The sequence below is a fragment of the Bubalus kerabau genome, chromosome 16, assembly GCF_029407905.1.
Source record: "Bubalus kerabau isolate K-KA32 ecotype Philippines breed swamp buffalo chromosome 16, PCC_UOA_SB_1v2, whole genome shotgun sequence".
Lineage (NCBI taxonomy): Eukaryota > Metazoa > Chordata > Mammalia > Artiodactyla > Bovidae > Bubalus > Bubalus kerabau.
The window spans coordinates 58,112,597-58,134,039 of NC_073639.1; the positions used below are offsets into that span (position 1 = coordinate 58,112,597).

The 21,443-nt window shown below is 44.3% G+C and overlaps 1 protein-coding gene across 1 annotated transcript in view; it reads right to left on the bottom strand.

The window, feature by feature from the left end:
• P2RX7 (purinergic receptor P2X 7) overlaps positions 1-21,163 on the bottom strand; it is a 57,590-nt gene extending 36,427 nt beyond the window's left edge. Inside the window, exon 1 of the mRNA XM_055549769.1 lies at positions 20,954-21,163. Coding sequence (XP_055405744.1) covers positions 20,954-21,078 — 125 coding nt within the window. The 5' untranslated portion in view covers positions 21,079-21,163. The remainder of the gene's footprint in view (positions 1-20,953) is intronic.
• Between the last annotated feature and the right edge of the window lie 280 nt (positions 21,164-21,443).

The following is a 21,443-nucleotide window of genomic DNA, read 5'->3' on the forward strand; positions in this document are numbered from 1 at the left end:
AAATAACGTAACATTGAGTAAGGAAAGCATGCCACAGAACGAGATAGAGTTTAAAGAAATTAAAAATGACATTATCTGCTTAAACAAATACCTGTTCACACATATTCATGGCAGCACTATTCACAATAGTCAAAAGGTGAAACAACCCACACATTTATTAAAAGACGATGGACAATCATCTACCCATGAAAAGGAATGAAAGGAGACACATGCAGTACTGTGGAAGAACCTCAAAAAACTTTGTGCTAAGTGAAAAAAGACAGACATAAAAGACCATGTAGTGTATGACCCCACTTATATGAAACATCCAGAATAGGCAAATCCACCGAGACAGTAGACTGATGGCTCCCTGGGGCTGGCGGAAGGGGTAAATGGGAAGTAAGTGCATAATGAGGTTGTCGTTGGGTTTTAAATTTATTTTTGGCTCTGCTGGGTCTTCATTGTTGTGGGGGGTTTTCATCTAGTTGTGGCGGGCAGAATAGGGGGCTACTCTCTAGTTGCGGTATGCTGGCTTCTCATCATGGTGGCTTCTCTTGTTGTGGTGCATGGGTTTAGTTGCCCCACAGCATGTGGAATCTTCCCAGACCAAGGACTGAACCCACGTCCCCTGCATTGGCAGGCGGATTCTTAACCATTGGACCCCCCAGGGAAATCCACATAATGAGGTTTGCAGAAAGCCCAGTTTGAGATCCAATGAGCATATATGAGACAGAGCTAGCCAGTGTAATTCCATAGACAAATATGATGATGCTTATTCAACAGTGTATTTAAGCCTATCATCACAAAGTGCAATGTTCTTCTGTGTTGGGTATTGCAACAGTCTCCCAGAATAACCATGTCCATTTGACCCTCCATTTGGGAAGCTCAGTCTCTTGTTGGTTAGTTGCTCAGTCACATCCAACTCTTTTGTGATCACATGGGCTGTAGCCCACCAAACTCCTCTGTCCATGGGATTCCCAGGCAAGAATACTGGAGTGGGTTGCCATTTCCTTCTCTAGGGGATCTTCCCGACCTTCTCTAGGGGATCAAACCTGCTTCTCCTGCATTGGCAGGCAGGTTCTTTGCCACTGAGACACCTGGGAAGCCCTTAGTCTCTCATATTCATCCCCAAATGTATGATGTGGTGTAGATCAGCCTTAATGGAATCCAACCCTCTCAGAAATCAGAAAACTTGTCTTTATATATTCATGGTTCAGTGTTTTAAGACTCCACACTCCCAATGCAAGGGCCTAGGTTTGGTCCCTGGTCAGGAAACTAGATCCCACATGCCATAGCTAAAAGGTCTAAAGATCTTAATGTGACTGAAAGGTCCTAACGCAACGAAAACTGAAGATCCTATGTGCCACAACTAAGAACTGATGTAGCCAAATAAAGAAATAAATGTTTTTCAAGAAGAATCAAAATGCTTCAGAGATGCATCAAGAAAATAAAGAGGAAACGAAAGAGTCCGCATATGGAAAGAATATTCTAATGGTTGCCCCAGCAGCTGTCTCCCGATCTCCTTGGTGAATCAGACAAGCCGTGCCACCTCTCTGGGAAATGGATTTAGTCCCTGAATGGGGAGATAACTTGGACAGCAAAGAGATCAAACCAAATAATCCTAGTGGAAATCAACCCTGAATATTCATTGGAAGGACTGATGCTGAAGCTGAAGCTCCAGTACTTTGGCCATTTGATGCTAAGAGCCGACTCATTGGAAAAGACCTTGACGCTGAAAAGACTGAATGCAAAAGGAGCAGGGGTCAGCAGAGGATGAGATGGTTAGGTAGTATCACTGACTCAATGGAAGTGAATTTGAGCAAACTCCCAGAGATAGTGAAGGACAGAGAAGCCTGGCATGCTACAGTCCATGGGGTGGCAAAATGTCAGACACGACTTAGCGACTGAACAGCAACAACAACAACAGGGGGATAACTCCCTGGCTCCCTAATCCCTATGACTGTTCAGCTCTAAGAAGCTACAATTCTCTGCATTCAGAAGAGGGCAAAACCAGTGGTCCCTGGAGTGAACAGGGGCATGACGGAGCTGGGGGAATTCAGCTGGGCCTTGTAGGATGGATAGGTGGAGATGGGGGAGAAGAAAGCTGAAGAGTCTGGGAAGATGGAAGAGAATAAAAGTGAGAGAAGCCTGGGTCCTCACAGACCAGTCTAGCTGAAGAGGAGGGCTGTGGAGGGGCGGCAGGAGGACAGAAGGATGGAGGGGAAGGTCCGCTGGGGGAGTCCCCAGACTGGCACACTGCACCTGACTCACCAGTTGTAGACCACGATGCCCACCATAAAGAGGTTTTTCAGAAACCCAATCCACGAATTCTCAATGAGAAGGACTTTCACAGACATGAACTGGCATCTCAGGGGGGTTTGGCTGCATGCACCCATGGTGAGAGAGTCCTCAACGTGCCACGGGAAGGAAGTGCCTCTCAGCAAAGCCAGACTTCACTCACACGGTGCCTGAGCTCACCGAACAAAGGTAACGCTAGAGTGAAAGGGTGTGACCTGAAAGTGAACCATCCTCCCATCCGGTTAACTGATGCCTACCCCAGGGCCCATAGACTTCTGTGGGCCCCTAAGAGAACTGTGGGTCCTGGGCCCTCTGTGCCTCGTGGAGTAGTCGAGCCTGCAGCCTATGTATCTTATATTTAAAATCCCAAGAGAAGAATCTGATCGTGTCCAACCCTGGTCCACTCAGCTGTGTGTGTGTGTGCGGGGGTGGTCAGAAAGGCGCCGAGGCAGTCAGAGATGTACTGCGAAGAAAGTGGAGGAGAGCCTGCACCCTGAAAGGCAAGTTATATGCTGGCTTCCTGTGGCTGCTGTAATAAGCCACCAAGAACTTAGTGACTTAAAATAACACAAACATTTTTTCTCTTAGTTCTGGGGAGTCAGATGCTTAAAATCATTCTTAGAGGATTCAGATCAAGGTGACAGCAGGCCTGCTCCCTTCTGGAGTCTCCACTAGAGAGTCTGTTCTCACCTCTTCCAGCTTCTAGACCATCCCTGGGTTCCCAACCACAACTCTCTACCCTCAACTCTTCTTGGCACGTTTTCTTTTTTTGACTTCAACTCTCTTGCCCCTCCCCCTTCTGAGGACTCCTGGGATCATGCTGGGGCCACTCAGATAATCAAGAATAAGCTCTCCATCTCAAGATCTTGAACTTAATCACATCTTCAGAGTTCCTTTCGCCACATAAAGTACCATATTCACAAGTTCCAGAGATCAGGACATGGAGATTTGGCAAGGGGTGGGGGCCGTTATCCAGCCTCCTACAATATAGGCAGGGCTTTCCTGGTGGTTCAGCAGTAAAGAATCCACCTGCTGATGCAGGAGACGTGGGTTTGATTCCTGGGTCAGGAGGATCCCCTGGAGAAGGAAATGGTGACCCACTTCAGTATTCTTGCCTGGAAAATCCAATGGGGAGAGGAGACTGGTGGGCTATAGTCCATGAAGTCGCTAAAGAGTGGGACATGACTTAGCTACTAAACAACAACAATACACCAAGCCCGTTCTACTCTGCCACACCATTCCTTGAGCTAGCTAATGAAGGGGGTTCAGTTTCCTGTTACTCATAGCTTGGCTAAGACATCATCTGTTCTTCCAATTTTCTTTGACTATTGCACTTCTTATCCACTATCTAGTTCATTTGCAAAAACCTTCCTTTTCATACTTCTTAAACTATCTCTCTATCATTCCAAAAACTCCTACTCCAGAACACAATACTTTCTACACATCCTACTATATGGAGAGAAGAGAGTGAGTCCTAATCTATTAGTTAATGTTTACCGATTAGAAGAAATATTGGACTGGCCAAAATTTTCATTTGGGTTTTTCCAGAACACAGTATGGGGAAATCCAAACGAACTTTTTGGCCAACCCAATATAAAGGATAGGTGTAAAGGCATTGAGTTCAAAAACAGTTATACAGATACAGGCCATGGACCACCCAAATTAGCAGAGGTTTATCTTAGAGGCCCAACGTTTTAAATAAGTCCAAACCCATATTAGCCAAAATTGTGTTACATCCTCTAGTAAACAAAACCCAAAAAACTAGTGTCGTCTTAAGCTTTGGTGAGAGAAGTAGAATATTCTCCTTGAGGGTGGTGATAAGCCAATGACCTATGCCCTAATTAGGCAAGAAGCAGAAGGAGCCTGTGTTCAGGTCTTATGAGGCACACATTTAACGAGAATCCCTTCGGTGTTTGTAAAAGTGTAAACTTCACAGAAAAGCACAAAGAACATGAAAAGTTTCCAACGTTCTCACTCTCAGAGGTTATCTCTATTGAAAATGTGTGCACATGTTCCTGATACCTCTTTATGCCCCCACCTAGACACACAAACATGGCCACACTCTACATGCTATTAAATAACTTGCTGTTTTTGCTCAATAATATGTTATTAACTCTTTTCACAATAGTAGTGTAAAATGGATGATAAAGATAGATCTATGATATGTACCCACTTTGAGTGGTTACAGGGTATTCTAGTGTTTAGGTTGGAACATATGAAATTGCCTGTTTTGCTGACAAAACAATAGAATATTGGCAATTCCATACGGTTCAGCCTAAGAAGTGAATTGTGAAAATTTGCCAGCTGTTCTCTTACTGATGGATATTGAACTGGAACTTTAGTTCAGTTTTGTAAACATTTTTGATAGTCTTGATATAGCTTTTACTATGTGTCAAGCACTCTTCTAAGCATATATTAAGAACAAATACTAACTCTTTCCACCCTCACCTGCCCAAAAGTAACACTGTAAAGAAGGAACAGTCTTACCCTCACCTTGCTGCTGCTGCTGCTAAGTCGCTTCAGTCATGTCCGACTCTGTGCAACCCCATAGACGGCAGCCCACCAGGCTCCGCTGTCCCTGGAATTCTCTAGGCAAGAACACTGGAGTGGGTTGCCATTGCCTTCTCCGTACCCTCACCTTATAGCTGAGCAAACTGTGACACCAAGAAAGTGAGCGCAAGTTCACGTAGTGCTGTAGACTCAATGTTTGTGACCCCCCTCCCCAAAATTCATAAGTTGAAACCTAACCCCGATGCAATGGTATGAGAGGGTGGGGCCTTTAGGAAGTGAGTAGGTCACAAAGATGGAGCGCTTACGAATGAGAGTAGTGCCCTTATAAGAGGCCCCTGAAACAGCTCAGCTCTTCTGCCGTGAGAATACAGCAGAAAGATGGCCATCTGTGAACCAGGAAGTGGGTTTTTACCAGAAACCTTATCTGATGTTGCACTGACCTTAGGATTTCCAGCTTCTCGAACCATGAGAAATAAATTTCTGTTGTTTACAAGCCACTCGGTCTTTAGTATGTGTTACAGTGAACTAAGACATGTGGTAAGTAGCAGCATTAACTCCCAGCTCATGCTCTGTGTGCTATTGTAAATGGAAGTGCTTTCTTAATTTCTTTTTTAGATTGCTCATGGTTGGTGTGTGGAAACATGACTGATTTTTGTGTGTTGATTTTGTGGCTTTAAACTTTACTGATTGGTTTATTGACTTTAATGAGTTTTTTGTGAATTCTTTGTGATTCTCCATATATAGTATCTTTTTTTTTTTTTTTTTAAATTTTGGCTATACCAGGTCTTCCTTCCAGTTCACGGGATCTTTAGTTTCAGCATGCAGACTTCTTAATTGTGGCATGCGTGGGGGATCTAGTTCCCTGACCAGGGATTGAACTGGGGCCCCCTGCATTGGAAGCCCAGAGTCTTACCTACTGGACCTTCCAGGGAAGTCCCCCATATATAGGATCTTATCATCAAAGTATAGTTTACATCTTCCTTTCCAATTTGGATGCCTTTTATTTCTTTTTGTTGCTTAATTGCACTGGCTAGAATCTCGAATACAGTTTTGAATAACAGGCATTTCAGTGGTAAAAAGACTCATCTTTGTCTTGCTCCTGATCTTTGGGGGTGGGGGAAACCCTCAGTCTTTTGAGGCTCAGTCCGTTCTCTTCAACACTATACTTCATTAATTCTCCACTCTCCCCTTTCATGTTGTCAGGCACATGTTTACACAAGAATCTTATCACATTTCAGATAAATTTTACACCTTAAGATAAGTCTCTGAGTCAAAGGTCATGCACATTTTTTTTTTATCTCAGTTCATTTCACCAGACCACAAAAGCTTGAACCATTTCATGTTTCTACCAGCAATGCAAGCGTGCAGGCATCACTTTTTAAGAGAGCCTTGACAAACCAGAGTGTGGTTGCGTGGGCTTGACTGGGATAGTAGAGAGTCTGGATACTGTCTTAGGGGTACAGAGCCAGAGGGACTTCGGCTATTATTTTGGAGAAGTGGAGAAATGTAAGAGCAGGCTGAAGCCATTTGGAAACTGTCAAGTAGAAAATGGACCACAGGGCAGAACTCTAACCAAAAGGGAAAAATTACAGGGAGATAGATTTTGGTTCAGTGTAAGGAAGAAATGTCTAATAATTAGAACAGCCCCAGAACAGAACAAGCTTTCCCTGTAGCTGCTAGTTGGTGACAGTGATGACAATGACAACAATGATAATTTTCATTTATCCCATCATCTCCCTTTCTCTTGAGTCTCCTCTCCATCTGCATTTCAGCATCAATTTCCCATCTTAAAAATAAACCTTCCCTTGACCCCACATTCTTCTCCCACTACTTGCTGCCTCTCTCCTCCTTTGTATCCAAGTCCCTTGAAAAAGTGAGTCACCACATCCATTTCCGAGTCTCCAGTTCACTCCTCTGCTCACTCCAAACTGGCTCCCACCCCTGGAACTTCTATAAATCCTCTCTTGTCAAGTAAACAACAACACCATCACTGAATCCAGTAGACGTGCCATGGACCTGATCCTCCTGGAATTCTCAGCAGCGTTTGACACCAGTGACCATGCCTCCACTTTTCCTCTCACCTTCCCAAATCCACACTCTCCTGACTTTCTTTGGATCTCTGTTTGCCCTTTCTGAGAATCCTTTGGTGACCTCTGTGCTTTTCATCACTTAAAGGTTAGAATTCCTCAGGGGTCTGTTCTAAGCCCTCTTGTCTTCTCATCTACATCCTCTCTTGCTCTCTTTAAGATTCTTTTGTATGGCAAATGGTTCCTCTGCAGACAAAAAAATATATATGTATATTATTCAGCTTAGCAACAATGGCAAAATATATTCATACAGTCTATAACAAACATCTATTAACCAAAGTGTGCTATGTCTGGGAAGGGCTCTGAAGGGAAGGGAAGAGGAAAACAAGGGAAGGGAAGCCCAGACAAAGGAGAACAAGTGGGGCTTCCCTGGGGATCCAGTGGTTAAGAGTGCTACTGCCATGGTTCTAGTTAACCATTTTTATGCTGGTGATATAGAAATCTACATCTCTAGCTCCATATTCACATATCCATCTATCAAATAAGTATCTACATTTGTATGTCGCATAGACTTGTGCCTGTAGTGCCTTCAGTTCTGAATTCATCTTCCACCCTAGATGGGCATTTCCCCCCTTCACATTTCTTATCCCCAATAAGTTCTTCTACCACTCATCAGTGGCCCAAGCCAGAACATGGCAAACCGCCTAATTTATCCTTTCCCTCATCCCCCCCATCCATTCCGTTGTCGAATCTTATTGTTATGTCTTCCTAGCATTATTCAAAACCATTTACTTCTCTCGTCTACCGCTGTTAACTCCTCATTCCAAATCACCATGAACTCTCACCTGGATGGCCCGATCCTCTCCTAAATGGTCTCCCTCCCTCTGTTTGTACTCTTACCTCCTCCGTTTTCTACACTACTTTATGGGGAGCTTGGGCTCTGGGTTCAACATCGGCTATATCACTTACTACTCACATGACCTTGTGTAAGTTACTTAGCCTTTCTTTACTTTTTCTTTAATTTTTAGTTGCAGTGGGTCTTCATCGCTGCACGATGGCTTTCTCTAGTTTCAGTTCATGGGCTTCTCATTGGGTGGCTTCTCTTGTAGCAGAGCACAGGCTCTAGGTGCACGGGCTTCAGTTGTTGCAGCATGGAAACTCAGTAGTTGTGGCACACGGGTTTAGTTACTCCTGGCCCAGGAATCGAACCTATGTCGCCTGCATTGGCAGGTGGATTCTTATCTACTGTACCACCAGGGAAGTCCTACTTAGCCTTTCTGAGTCATCGGTTCTTCTTCTATAATTAGGGGATATTAGATTTATATTGGGCTTCCCTGTTGGCTCAACTGGTAAAGAACCTGCCTGCCAATGCAGGAGATGCAAGAGACGTGGGTTCAATACCTGGGTCAGGAAGATCCCCTGGAGAAGGAAATGACAACCCACTCCAGTATTCTTGCCTGGGAAATTCCATGGACAGAGGAGCCTGGTGGGCTACAGTCCACAAGGTTGCAAAAAGTCAGACACGACAGAATTATATTGGCCAGGGTTTCTAGTTCTAAACAACAGAGTCCACTCTGCCAAGTTTAAGAAAATTGTCTAGAAAATGCAAATCTATAGAGGTAGGGTATAAGTTAGTGTTTGCCTGGATCCAGTGGGTAGGACTGGGGAGTGACTGCAAATGGGAATGAGGGATCTTATTGGAGTAATGAAATATTCCAAAACTGAATTGTTATGATGGTTATCCATCTTGCAAATTTATTAAAAAATCGTTGAAGTATATGCTTAAAATGGGTGACTTTCATGATATAATAAATTATACATCTGTTGGATCACAATAAACTGTGGAAAATCCTGAAAGAGACGGGAATACCAGACCACCTGACCTGCCTCTTGAGAAACCTATATGCAGGTCAGGAAGCAACAGTTAGAACTGGACATGGAACAACAGACTGGTTCCAAATAGGAAAAGGAGTACATCAAGGCTGTATATTGTCACCCTGCTTATTTAACTTATATGCAGATTACATCATGAGAAACGCTGGGCTGGAAGAAGCACAAGCTGGAATCAAGATTGCAAGGAGAAATTTCAATCACCTCAGATATGCAGATGACACCACCCTTATGGCAGAAAGTTAAGAAAAACTAAAGAGCCTCTTGATGAAACTGAAAGAGGAGAGTGAAAAAGTTGGCTTAAAGCTCAACATTCATAAAACTAAGATCATGGCATCCAGTCCCATCACTTCATGGCAAATAGATGGGGAAACAGTGGAAACAGTGGCTGACTTTATTTTTCTGGGCTCCAAAATCACTGCAGATGGTGATTGCAGCCATGAAATTAAAAGACACTTACTCCTTGGAAGAAAAGTTATGACCAACCTAGATAGCATATTAAAAAGCAGTGACATTACTTTGCCAACAAAGGTCCATCTAGTCGAGGCTATGGTTTTTCCAGTAGTCATGTATGGATGTGAGAGTTGAACTATAAAGAAAGCTGAGTGCAGAAGAATTGATGCTTTTGAATGTGGTGTTGGAGAAGACTCTTGAGAGTCCCTTGGACTGCAAGAAGATCTAAACAGTCCATCCTAAAGGAGATCAGTCCTAGGTGTTCATTGGAAGGACTGATGTTGAAGCTGAAACTCCAGTACTTTGGACACCTCATGTGAAGAGCTGACTCATTGGAAAATACCCTGATGCTGGGAAAGATTGAGGGGAGGAGGAGAAGGGGACGACAGAAGATGAGATGGTTGGGTGGTATCACTGACTCAATGGACATGAGTTTGGGTGAACTCCAGGAATTGGTGATGGACAGGGAGGCCTGGCGTGCTGCAGTTCATGGGGTCGCAGAGTCGGACATGACTGAGCAACTGAACTTAACTGAACTGAAAGTTGTTTAAAAAATAAAGGAAGAAGGAGATTTTAAAAGGACATTAGGTAATTCATACAGTCTCTTGGTAGACCAAAAACCCAGCTTGCTGAAACAATGCACAGCTAGGAACAACACCTAGAGAACAGGTACTGTTCCAGAGAAAAGACTGCCAGCCACTGCCGAGCCATAGGTAGAAATTCATGCCAATAGTGTTTGAGTGCCAGAATCTTAGTCACGCCATGTCCCAGTGAGCTCAATGCCTGGGGCCACATCTGCTATAGGAGGCTGAATAATGACCCCAAAGCTAAAATGTCCTAATCCCAGAATTTATAACTGTTACCCTGTTTGGGGAAAAGGTCTTTACAGATGTGATTAAGTTAAGGATTTTGAGATGGTGAGATTATCCTGAATTAGGTAGGCCCTACATGCCATCATATGTGTTCTTATAACAGAGAGACAGAGGGACTTCCCTGGTGGTCCAGTGGTTGAGAGTCCACTTGCAAATGCAGGGGACATAGGTTTGATCCCTGATTCAGGAAGATTCCACATGCTGCAGGGCAACTAAGCCTGTGAGCCGCTACTACTGAAACTGTGCTCTAGAGCCCTTGAGCCACAGCTACTGTGAACCCCTCATGTCCTAGAGCCTGTGTTCTGCAACAAGAGAAGCCATTGCCTTGAGAAACCCATGGACCGCAACTAGAGAGTAGCCCCCACGCAACTAGAGAAAGCCCGTGTGCAGCAAAGAAGACCCAGCACAGCCAAAAATCCAAAAAATTTTAATTAAAAATTAAAAAAAAAAGACAGGAGATTTCATGCACACATACATACACACATACAGGAGAAAGGTTCATGAAGGTGAAGCGGAGAGTCAGGGATGCAGGCCTTGAAGACTGGTGTGATGTGACTACAAGCCAAGGAATACAGGCCACCCCCAGAAACTAGAAGAAGCAAAAAAGTCTTCTCTAGAGCCTCTGGAGGGAGCATGGCCCTGCTGACCTCTCAGTTTTGACCTAGTGATACTGATTTTAGGTATCTCTAGAACTTGGAGAGAATAAATTGTTGTTTTATGTTACCAGGTTTGTGGTTGGATTGTTCCATCAGTGATGGAAAATTAACAACTAAGAACAAGTGGAGGCAGAGGAACAAGTGGAGGCCCACATACTGCTTATTTAAACATTTGAAAGTCATAACAGACTTTCTGGGGATTCCCTTATGTGCTTTTTATTTTTGCTTTTTCCTCTCTGCTTTTAATATTTTTTTCTTTGTATTTAATTTTTGATAGTTTGATTGATATGTGTCTTGGCATATTTCTTCTTGGGTTTATCCCATACGGGACTCTGTGCTTCCTGGACTTGATTGACTATTTCCTCTCCCATGTTAGGTAAGTTTTTGACTATATACTCTTCAAATATTTTCTCAAATCCTTTCTCTTTCTCTTCTTCTTCTGGGACCCCTATAATTTGAATGTGGTGCATTGAATGTTGTCCCAGAGGTCTCTGAGACTATCGTCAGTTCTTTTTTCTTTTTTCTGTTTCATGGCAGTTCCTTCTGTCATTCTATCTTCCAGCTCACTTATCTATTCTTCTGTCTCCTTTATTTTGCAGTTGATTCCTTCTAGTGTATTTTGAAAGATATTTATTTACTTTTAACTGCACTGGGTCTTATTGCTGCTCGGGGGCTTTCTCCAGTTGTGGTTAGCTAGTTGCTATATACTCTGTAGTTTCCATGCAGGCTTCTCATTGCAGTGGCTCCTCTTGTCGCACTGGCTCTGGGTGCACTGGCTTCTGTAGTTGTGGCGCATGGGCTCAGTAGTTGTGGCACCCAGGCTCTAGAGTGCCGGCATCAGTACTTGTGGCCCACAGGTTTAGATGCCCTGTGGCATGTGAGATCTTCCTGGACCAGGGATTGGACCCATGTCTCCTGCATTGGCAGGCGGATTCTTAACCACTGGACCACCAGGGAAGTCCCTGAGCCTTTAAAAGTATGGAATTTCCTTTGGTTGCTCCCAGAAGAGAGGTCAGAGATTTGAGGCATGAAAACATTGTGCCATTGTTGGCTTGAAGATAGAGGGGAGCCACACGATAAAAAATGCAAGAGGATCTGAGAGTGGCCCCTGGCTAGCAGAGCTCTGAGTCCCATGATGGCACAGAATTGAATTCTACCAACAGGGAGAATGAGCTTGGAAGTGAATTTTCCCCTGAGTCCCAAAATGAGAACTCAGCACAGCATAACGCTTTGATTTCAACCTTGTGAGACCCTGAGCAGAGAACCCAGCCATGCCAGGTCCAAACTACTGACCTACAGAACCGTGAGCTAATAAGTGGCTGTATTTTAGGTGAGTTTGTAGTAATTTGTTATGCAGCAATAGAAAACTAATACAGTCCCACAGGCTCCTTACTCCATAGGGAAGCTCACAGCTAGCAGAGGGCCAGGCTGGGATCTCTAAACATGGGGTCCAGGAAGTGGCCCCTATGGTGTCAGTGAAGGCTGGTGTCAGCCCCATACATTCCTTCAGATGAATTCTGCTCATGCTCACCACCCCATGTTATTTCCTGTGTACCAAAGCACTGTTGCATGGTGCATATGTTTGAAAAGCTCGGGTCTCATGCCTGTGTCCTAGCTGCAAAGGAGGCTGGGAAATTAAGTTGTGACATACAGTCAAGAGGTGGAACCCTTTACCTGGGAATTTCCCAGTAGTTACGCTGTTCAAATCATGGTTACAATTATGAGGACCAATTCTGTAGGGTTATTTACAAGCATCAAACAGGCTAATACATGTCATAAGCTAAGAACAGAATCTGGCCCATGCTAAGCACTAAGTAGTACTCAATAGGTGTTGCCATATTGAAAGTAGAATGCTTTCTTTAAAATGAAATTATGAACCCTCAGTATGAACTCTGAATCTATAAAACCCTTAATGTTTCCTTTATGGTTGGAATTTGTCATAATAAAACGTTGACAGTGGGGTAGGAAAGACTCTTCTTCCTTTCCCAGTGTCCTCAGGATGAAGTTCAAGTCTGTTCCCAGTTGGATTCCCGCTGGCTTCTTTAGTTCCACTTCTCTGGCATTTTGCACACCAGTCAGTTAACATGTAGTAGTGTGAATAATCTATGTAATCTGGTCCTTGCTCTTCCCAGCATGGTGCTCAAAACCCAGGGGGGCTGGGAGATCTCTACCCTGGTGGGAAGCAGGGCTCGAGTGTGGTGCCCAGAAGCCTGTCAGTACATGATAGCCGGTCCACAGAGAGGCCTCTGCCATTCTGCACTGAAATGAGAAAACCAGGACAACAGGACAAGCTCTTCGTAAAGTGAAAATCATTCACTTAAAAAGACCATTTTTTTTTTGTTTTTTTATTTTAAAAACTCTGTGCTTCTAGCTTTTTTTAGTGTTTTGCTTTAGACATTAGTGTAGGGAAGCTGAAATATGGTAGTAGTCGAGGTGTTTTAATAGTTTGACATAGTTAACAATGCTGCGTTAGTTGGCAATATAGCCTCTTCTTGGTCTTTTATGTTGATAAAAGGCATCATCATCCACCAAGAAACTTAGAGTCATCTTTGCCTTCTAGAAAATCTGTCAGTTCCACCTCTAAAACATAGCCTGTTTGCTCACTTCTCTCCAGCTGCACTGCCCCATTCTAGTCCAGGTCACCACCTTCTCTCCTCTGGGTGGCTCCAACAGCCTTCTTACTGGTCCCATCACTGCCCCTTTTGCCCCGCAACAATCTACAGTCTGCACAGTGGCCTGACAGTGCTTTTAAAAGCGTGAATCAAATGGTTTCACTCCCTTGTATAAAACTTTCTAGTGGCTTCCCATGGCATTGAGAAACAAATCCCAACCCTGGCCCCTGCCTACCTGTCCTCAGCTCCTGCTCCTTCCTTCTCACTCACCAGGTTCTGGAACACACTGACCTTCTGACTGTTCCTCTTTTTTGCTTCCATTCATTTGTGTTTCTGGCCTCTTGGCCTCATATATAAGGTGACTCAATTCTTCTCCCGGAGGGGGTCTCCTCCTGAAGTGGTCTTCTCTGGGCCTTCCCATCTCTGTCGCATCCCCCAGGGGCCCGGGGTGGGTTGAGAACATGGCAGATATCATCATGTTTCTGTCACCCTCAAGTGGCAGGGGCCATGCCTGAGTTGGATTTGCCTCTCTCTGGCCTCTGGTGACTCTTTCTGCCTGTGCGGTGGACTCACTTCCATTCAACAAGAGGAAACCCAGCCACACAAGTGTGTGGTCACCCTCCAGTAATGGGCAGCCAGCCAGGAGCTACATTTAATGATTGCAAATTAGCACAACAGCACCATCTCCATGGTGACAGACAGCCTGCGGCTGTGCAGGACAATGTTGCTTTTGCTATTGGCCTGGGCGGCTAACTTGAGGGAGAAGAAGCAGTTGTGAGTAGAGTTTGTTCTCCTGTTTCTCTCTCAACCTTCCCTGCTCTTCTGAATTTATTGGAAAAGCTTCTGAGAGGACTAGTCTCTAGTGAAGCGGGAAATCTTCCCAAGAAAACACCAATATCTTTTACTTCTCATCTTTAAATCTTCCTCTCAACTCATTCAGAATAAAATCCAAATAACTCAGAGTGGGCCTTCAAGGATTTGAATGGTCTGTCCTCCCATCTCCACCCAGGTTACCTTTCCTTCAATGCGTTGTTCACTCTGCTTCTACCACTCTGACCTCCTTGCTTTTCCTTGAATACTCTATCAAGTCCTCACCTCAGGGCCTTTGCACTTCCTATTCCCTCCATCAGAAACACTCTTCCAGATATTTAGTGACTTGTTCCCTTTCTTTGGGCAGGTCTCAGCCTATAGGCCTCTATCACACATATGCTCATTCTCTGTCCTCTTCCCTAATTTATTATTCTTCATAACACTTAACACCATCAGACATTTTATTATGTTTCTACATTTTCATATCATGTCTCTTTCCTCCATTAGAATATAATGCAATGAGTTGCCAGAACTTTGTTTCACTGACTGTTATTAATATAATCTCTATTATATTAATATTAACAGAGTCTGACTCATAGTAGATACTCTAAAATTTGGGGAATGGGGACTTTTCTGGTGGGCCAGTGGCTAGAACTCTGTGCTCCAAATGGAGGGGGCCCAGGTTCAATCCCTGGTTGGGGAACTAGATCCCACATGCTGCAACTGAGAGTTTGCATGCTGCAAGTAAAGATCCTGCATGCCACAACTAAGACCTGATGCAGCCACATAAATAAATATACAAAATAAAATAATAACATTGGGGGAATGAATAAACAATGGAGAAATACAAAATGATGGGATGCTCATCCCCGCCTCCATCATCATCCTTCACTTGCCCTGGTCAACTCAGAAAGACAAAGAAGAGCCTGGTGAAAAGGAAGAATGGTTGGCTAAATATTGAGGAGACCCAGTGCCTGGGCTTTCAAAGTCTGACAGAGAACTACTTTAGCAGTATGGTTTGTGGGTTAAGAGCATTGGTTTTGGATTGAAATGTGGCTCAGACGGTAAAGCGTCTGCCTACAATGTGGGAGACCTGGGTTCAATCCCTGGGTTGGGAAGATCTCCTGGAGAAGGAAATGGCAACCCACTCCAGTATTCTTGCCTGGAAAATCCCATGGACAGAGGAGCCTGGTAGGCTACAGTTCAGGGGGTCGCAAAGAGTCGGACACGACTAAGCGACTTCACTCACTCACTTTCTAACGGGATGACTTTTAATAATGTAACTCCATCTTTCATAGCTTCCATTTCCTTATCTGTGAAATAATGAAGAGAATACTTAAGTCCCAGCACATCAAATGAGATGATATAAATAAAGCTAACAGTAGAAAGAAGTTATCTTTATTGTCATTCAGGTGTTTGAATCTCAGCTTTCCTGGAGTGTAGTCATCATTATCCCATTCTTCCCATCTCATTGAGGCCAGAAGATGAAACAGAGTATGTCTTGGAAAACCAGGAGCTGATTCTCAGAGGCATTTTCTGTTGAGGATACCAATGTCCCAGCCTTGACAATAATTTGGGGTAGAGTCTCCACAGCCCAGGTGCTGGGTTGAGACAAGCCAGGGATAGACCTGTAGCCTTCAGAAGTCCCTAGAATTCCTGGCTTTTGGAAAGACCTGTAGTGGCTATTTGGTTTTTGCCTGTCTCTTCCTTCCACCCACTTTTCCTACTTCATCTGGGATCCCCTGGAGTAGAAAATGGTAACCCACTGCAGTATTCTTGCCTGGAAAATTCCATGGACAGAGAAGCCTGGCGGGCTACAGTTCACAAGGTCGCAAAGAGTCGGACATGACTGAAGCAACTTAGCATAGCACAGGCCAACCAATCAGAGTCTTCTCTGTGAATTTTTTGCCAGAGCTATCAGAAAAGACTTGTTTGTTCCTCTGGGGTTGCTAAAAGGGGAGGATGTGGGGATATGAATGTGACATCTAGCTACATAGAGAGCCTATTCAAGAAATAGAGCCAAGATGTGGGGAGAGAAATATAAATGGGGAAAAAAAAAAGTGTGTGGGGAGAGACCCAGCCCCTACAGTTTCACAAAGCTTGAACTTTTATAACCATCCATGTCTGAGGACAGCTCCGTCTCTTCCACTGCCCAGTTATGTGAGAATAAATCCCCCTATGTGGCTTGGTGGCTAACATGACTTAGGTTTCTGTCACTTAGTAGCTGAACAATTCCGCCTAACACAGTCCTATTCAGTATGCTCTTCACGCACTCCCGGAGCCCTGGAGTCTGGAGCTACATGATCTTGCCTGTAGCTACAGTCTTTGCCTCTGATTCTAAATCTGAACCCAGTTGTGAAGGACTGTGAGATGCTCATCAGCCTCTTGTCTTATTTCCTCTATTGCCTGCCTTGTACCTCCCTGTCTTCTTTCATTATCCTGACTCTTTGCCTTTTCAGCCAGAGTGTAGACAGCCTCTGAACCCAGGACCCCATGACCAGAATCCTCCCCCTGGTGCTATATATATCCTGAGTATTACCTAAATCTGTCTGGATTTCCGCCTCTGGTCTACATCAGTCCTATTTGATGTCAACTACCTCCCCCCAATCCCTGTGCATCATGGGTCTACCCATTTCACAGATGGCCTAGCTGCAGTTATATCAGCTTGAGGCCTCACAGTACATTGTAAGGCAGCATTTTCCAAGCTGTGTTCTATGGTAGGGGTCCCCAAACTCTGGGCCACTGACCCATACTTGCCACGGCCTGCAAAAGCAGGCCACACAGCAGGAGGTGAGCTATGGGCCATTGAAGGAAGCTTCATCTGCTGTTCTCCATTGCTTGCATTACCACCTGAAACACAGCTCCCACCCCACACACCCACCCCCCATCCGTGGAAAAATAGTCTTTCACAAAACGAGTCCCTGTGCCAAAAAAGCTGGAGACCAGTGTTCTATGGGACTTCATTCAGTGAGATGTAAATAACTATATGGTTAACATAGACGGGGGAGAAAGCAAAGCTGGAAATACTTTTTCTTCAGTTTTATATTTTAAAATATAAACAGTGGAGAAGCATTTTATGTGGGGGATATCTTGTAAAGTCATCACTTAAGGTAAAACTTGTGTCTTGTTAAAGTTGCCTATGTTTTAAATCCTTGAATTGTTCACTGCTATTGCTGCTGCTGCTGAGTCACTTCAGTCGTGTCCAACTCTGTGTGACCCTATGGACTGCAGCCCACCAGGCTCCTCTGTCCATGGGATTCTCTAGGCAAGGGTACTGGAGTGGGTTGCTGTGCCCTCCTCCAGGGGATCTTCCCAACCCAGTAATCAAACCTGGGTCTCCTGCGTTTCAGGCAGATTCTTTACCACTGAGCCACCAGGTAAGACCCTAAATTGTCCACAAAGCATAGCAAACAGATCTTCCACCTCCCCACGAGTTCATCAGAGCCAGTTTTCCCTTCAGCTCTGGAACAAGCTGCTGTTTTTCCAGTTTTGCTCTCGGTGAAGGAGTTGGCTTATTTTAGGGGACATTTTGGGTGGAAAACATTCACAGGTAGTGTGGCAAGATGCTCACTCTTATGGAAGCATGTGGGAACAGAGACTGAGGGAACCCCATCACGAGGTTAGTCCTGGGCACCCAATTGTTGAATCATTGCACTGTTTAAATTGTGCTGTCTCCACAGATGTATAGAACAGTCTTTTGGACTCTGTGGGTGAAGGCGAGGGTGGGATGATCTGAGAGAATAGCATTGAAACATGTATATTATCATATGTGAAACAGATCGCCAGTCCAGGTTCGATGCATGAGACAGGGTGCTCAGGGCTGGTGCACTGGGATGACCCAGAGGGATGGTATGGAGAGGGAGGTGGGAGGGAGGGTTAGGATGGGGAACACATGTACACACATGGCTGATTCATGTCAATGTATAGCAAAAACCACCACAATACTGTAAAGTAATTAGCCTCCAATTGAAATAAATAAATTTAAAAAATAAATAAATTGTGCTCTCTCTCCATGCTCCTGTGGATCATGTACAGCTGAACTTGAGGGACTTAAATGCTCTTAAGATAAAATTCCACCATATGAAAGAAAAATATTTATCATTGTAAGGTGTTCATATAATAATCTGTTCTTATATATACAATAATCTGCTTTTAAGACATTGTGTGCTAGACCCAAGAATACTGGGAAACCACATCACAGTGTGGAACTGTGATATGTGATCTATGTATTGACTCATAAGGGAGCATTTGCTAACTTTGTTCTTTATTATCTGTTCAGTGATATCTGGTCTAAGTAATATGTTTTATTTTAGAATTTTAACATACATGCTTATTATTTTCCTGGAAAGTCCCATGGACAGAGGAGCCTGGTAGGCTGCAGTCCATGGGGTCTCGAAGAGTCGGACACGACTGAGCGACTTCACTTTCACTTTTCACTTTCATGCATTGGAGAAGGAAATGGCAACCCACTCCAATATTCTTGCCTGGAGAACCCCAGGGACAGGGGAGCCTGGTGGGCTGCCATCTATGGGGTCGCACAGAGTCGGACACAACTAAAGCGACTTAGCAGCAGCAGCAGCAGCTTATTCTTTATTGAATAGTAAACATATGACAAATAATGATAATCCTGGTAATATTATTAAGAAGAAGAACTAACACTTTGGCCTGGCCATATGTTGAGTATTTTTCACAGCCGTTTTACATTTTATTAATTCTTTTCATTCTTACAACCATTATCCCCAATTTACAGATGAGGAGTCAGGCTCAAAAAAGTGATGGATATTTGAATCCACATTTCCAGATCTCAAATCCAAGCTTGGGCATGGTTACTTTAAAAGTCAAAGGAGAGAGTGTTTGTGAAAGTACCTATTATATTCGAAAAGATTATTTTTAAAAAAGAGCTATCATTTGTGAAGCTCTTACCCTGTGCTAGGCATCGATAAGGGCTTGTCAGGCCTTTTCTTGTGTGATTATCACAACAGTGCTATGCACAGATGCAGAAACTGAGGCTCTGAGAGGTTAAGTGACTTAGTCAAGGAAACTTAGCCAGGTTTATGAAGTAAGTTGCTTTAACCTTTAGCTGGTAAACTACACTGTCTCCCTAATAGATTCAAGTTATCATCATCACCATCATCATCACAGAGAGCAACGGGGCTTTAGCCATTAGGGAATTGTGAGTCAAAAATCAAAGTGAAGACTTCACTGGTGGCACAGTGGATAAGAATCTGCCTGCCAATGCAGGGGACATGGTTCAGTCACTAGTCTGGGAAGATTTCACATGCCGCAGAGCAACTAAGCCAGTGGGCCACAACTACTGAGCCCACGAGCCACAACTGCTGAAGCCCATGAGCTTGTGCTCTGCAACAATAGAAGCCAGTGCAGTAAGAAAGCCTGCATGCAGCAACGGAGACCCAGCACAACCAAAAATAACAATAAAGTAAATTATTTTTAAAAATCACAATGAGTTAATCACTCACTAGGATGCCTATACTCCAAAAGACAGACACGATCAAGTAATGATGAGGATGTAGGGAAAATGGAACATACATTGTTGGTGGGAATATGAAATGGTGCAGCCGCTGTGAAACACAACTGGGTAGTTTCTCCAAAGGTTAAAAATAGAGTTTACCAAAAGTGCAAGTGAAGTTGCTCAGTTGTTTCCGACTCTTTGCGACCTCATGGACATCAGGCTCCTCCGTCCGTGGGATTTTCTAGGCAAGAGTACTGGAGTGGGTTGCCATTTCCTTCTCCAGGGATTCTTCCTGACCCAGGGATCAAACCCAGGTCTCCCACATTGTAGACAGACGCTTTACTGTCTGAGCCACCAGGGAAGTAAAGGATCCACCAATTCCATTCATAGGTACATACCCAAGAAAACTGAAGACATGTTCATACACAAACATTCATAGAAGCCTCATTCATCATAGCCTGAAACTGGAGACAACCCAGATTTTCACCCCACAGTGGTATATCCATATAATGAAGTATTGCTCAGCCAAAAAAGGGAATGCAGTAAAGATACATGTTCCAGCATGGATGAACCTTGAAAACACGATGCTAAGTAGAAGAAGCCAGACACAGAGGACCATATATTGCATGATTCCATTTATATGAAATATCCAGAATAGGCAGATCCATAGAGACTGAAAATATAATAGTGGGTGCCTAGAGCTGCAGGGAAATAGATGGATGAAAGTGATGGTTAAGGGATGTGGGAGTGGTTTTTTTGAAGTGATGAAAATATTCTGAAATTGATTATGGTGATGGTTGCACAACTCTGACTATACTAAGAACTACTGAATCATATATACACTTTAAATGAGTGACTTGTTTGGTATGTGAATTCTACCTCAATAAGATGTTTTTTTAAAAAAGTCAAAGAAGGTCTTCTTGACACCTGGGAGGGCCTAAAGTGAACTTGCAGGTCTGATCCTATTCCTCCCTGAAGTGGTGATGACTCACATAGATGCCAGCCTTGTACCAGGCGCACCCTGAATCCTTGATTCCTCTGCTGGAATCCAGGGTGTTGCCCTGCATTTTCCCACCTTCCCCGGGCATGCCCTGGCCCAGCTTGCCCCAGCAGGCCTGGGTTAGAACCCAAAGTGTCACCCTCCCTTCCCGTGGCTTCTTCTTGCAGCTGACTAGCACTGCTTCCTCCTGCCTGCTGCTTCCTCCTGCCTGCTGCTTCCTCCCTCAACTCCCACTCCTCCCCAGCTGGCTGTCAGCCTCACATCTCAGATTTTAAAACCTCAAGGAATTCAGGATGTGCCCCAGAAGCTGAACCTTGAGGTTTTCTGTGCTGCCAGCCACTGCAGAGACTTAGGGTCATCCCACACCCTACTTACCCAATGTAAGAAAAGAGCACAACGTGGAAGAGCCATTTAATGGTGCCATAAGTCTTGCTTTGGATCCAGATGATTTTGTTTGTCTCATACTGGAAAACATCATTCCAGCTGCAGCAGGCTGTCATGGTGAGAGGCTCGCTCTCCACTTAGGGCTGGACCAGGGCTCAACCCTCCCAGTCTGGCCACAGCAGACCCTCCAGGACAAGGAGAGTGAAATGTCCGGATTCTTAGCAGAAGGTTTTGAGTTCCTCCAATGACGGCAGAGAGGGGGCGGGTCCTGGCAATGGCCCCAGAAGTGTCAGGGAATAAACAAGTGAAGCCAAGTGATACGGATGTCCACGCCCCATCTGGCCTCCCCCAGATGCCTACACAAAGATGGTGTTCAAAGGAAGGGCATTTTAAGAATTCTGCCTTATCCCATTTTTCCTTTCACTATTTTTTGGCTCATTTCAGCTGGGTTAAAGGGACAGCCCTTTAAATGTCAGGAGAC